Source organism: Fukomys damarensis, unplaced genomic scaffold, assembly GCF_012274545.1.
Source record: "Fukomys damarensis isolate Sample0158 unplaced genomic scaffold, DMR_v1.0_HiC HiC_scaffold_20, whole genome shotgun sequence".
Lineage (NCBI taxonomy): Eukaryota > Metazoa > Chordata > Mammalia > Rodentia > Bathyergidae > Fukomys > Fukomys damarensis.
Window position 1 is genome coordinate 2,201,111 of NW_022900932.1, and position 1,184 is coordinate 2,202,294.

The following is a 1,184-nucleotide window of genomic DNA, read 5'->3' on the forward strand; positions in this document are numbered from 1 at the left end:
CAGCAGCTTCCCGGACGTGGCACCCCCGCTGCCCACCACCGGGGCCGGGCACACAGGGCCTCCGCGCCGCTCCCCACTGCCCACCCCAGAGGCCGCAAACGCCTCTTGGGAGGAAGAGAAGTCGGTGGACTCCCGGGGACTGAAGTAGTTGCTGCTGCTGGGTGACTGATTCTCACTGGCCCGGCTGGAGGTATGGGGGCGAGAGGAGCTCATGGTGGCAGGGGCCACAGTGGCTCCACTCCCTGAGGGGGCCCCGGCCCCGGGAACGACCCACCGTGAGGAAGTTGACAATGTCGGCGGCTGCCATGCTGAGGCGGCCCGTGTAAGCAGAGGCCAGGACGGTCTCGAAGGCGCCGGGGTCCATGACGCTGGGCAGCGAGATGGAGGTCATGCCCTTGAGTAGGACCTGGTCATGGAAGTAAGGAGAGGAGGCGGCCAGGACGGCCCGATGGGCCCGAAACTCCCGGCCTTGCACCCGGATGGACACATCACAGAGCTGGCCCTGCAGCCGCTGCTGATTAAGAGACTCCAGAAGGGCACTGGTCACTTCGGGGAAGGACACATGGACCACGGCGGCCGCGGGCAGGGGCAGTGGGGGTGGAGCCAGCGACAGAGGCAGGGGGAGGGCCGGCCCACTGGGCGACAGAGGAGACGGCTCCATGGTGTGGAGAGAGGGGACACCCCCCCAGCCACAGGATCAGGAAGGAGGTGGGCGGCCGGGGGGGTCTCTGGGGAAAGAAAAGAGAGAAATGGTAACATTTCATAGAGGTTACAATGTGAGAACACGTCGTGCAGGTCTTCTAGGGAACTGCACAACACTGGGATGGGTGAGGGAACTGGCTGGGAAAGATGAAACGATTATCCAAGGTGAGAAGTGAAACGCCATCCAAAGCAGATGCCCTAACCCCAAATTGAGGGCCCACTACTTGGAGATCAGAGAAATAACACTCTCAGGGATTGAGGTGTCAACTTCCTTTGAAATTACACCCTATTTCCCATCTGCCTGAGAGCCGGACCTTCCAAAATCTACCTTTATGGTGTTTTGCACCCTTGTCTTGGGGGGCGAGAGTCACGTCTGCCACTCTATGAAAACCACCCCAGGCTCTCTTCTCTTAGGCCGTGACCCCGCCAGCTCTCACAGACCACGCCCCTGCCGCCCCCCTGAGTACCTCTAGCCCCACCCT

General features: G+C 61.9%; 1 protein-coding gene across 1 annotated transcript in view; it reads right to left on the reverse strand.

Annotated features, from left to right (window-relative positions):
• The window catches only part of Zbtb22 (zinc finger and BTB domain containing 22), a 2,371-nt gene extending 1,193 nt beyond the window's left edge, over nucleotides 1-1,178 (reverse strand). Inside the window, 2 exon segments of the mRNA XM_033766605.1 lie at nucleotides 5-268; nucleotides 270-1,178. Coding sequence (XP_033622496.1) covers nucleotides 5-268; nucleotides 270-661 — 656 coding nt within the window. The 5' untranslated portion in view covers nucleotides 662-1,178.
• Between the last annotated feature and the right edge of the window lie 6 nt (nucleotides 1,179-1,184).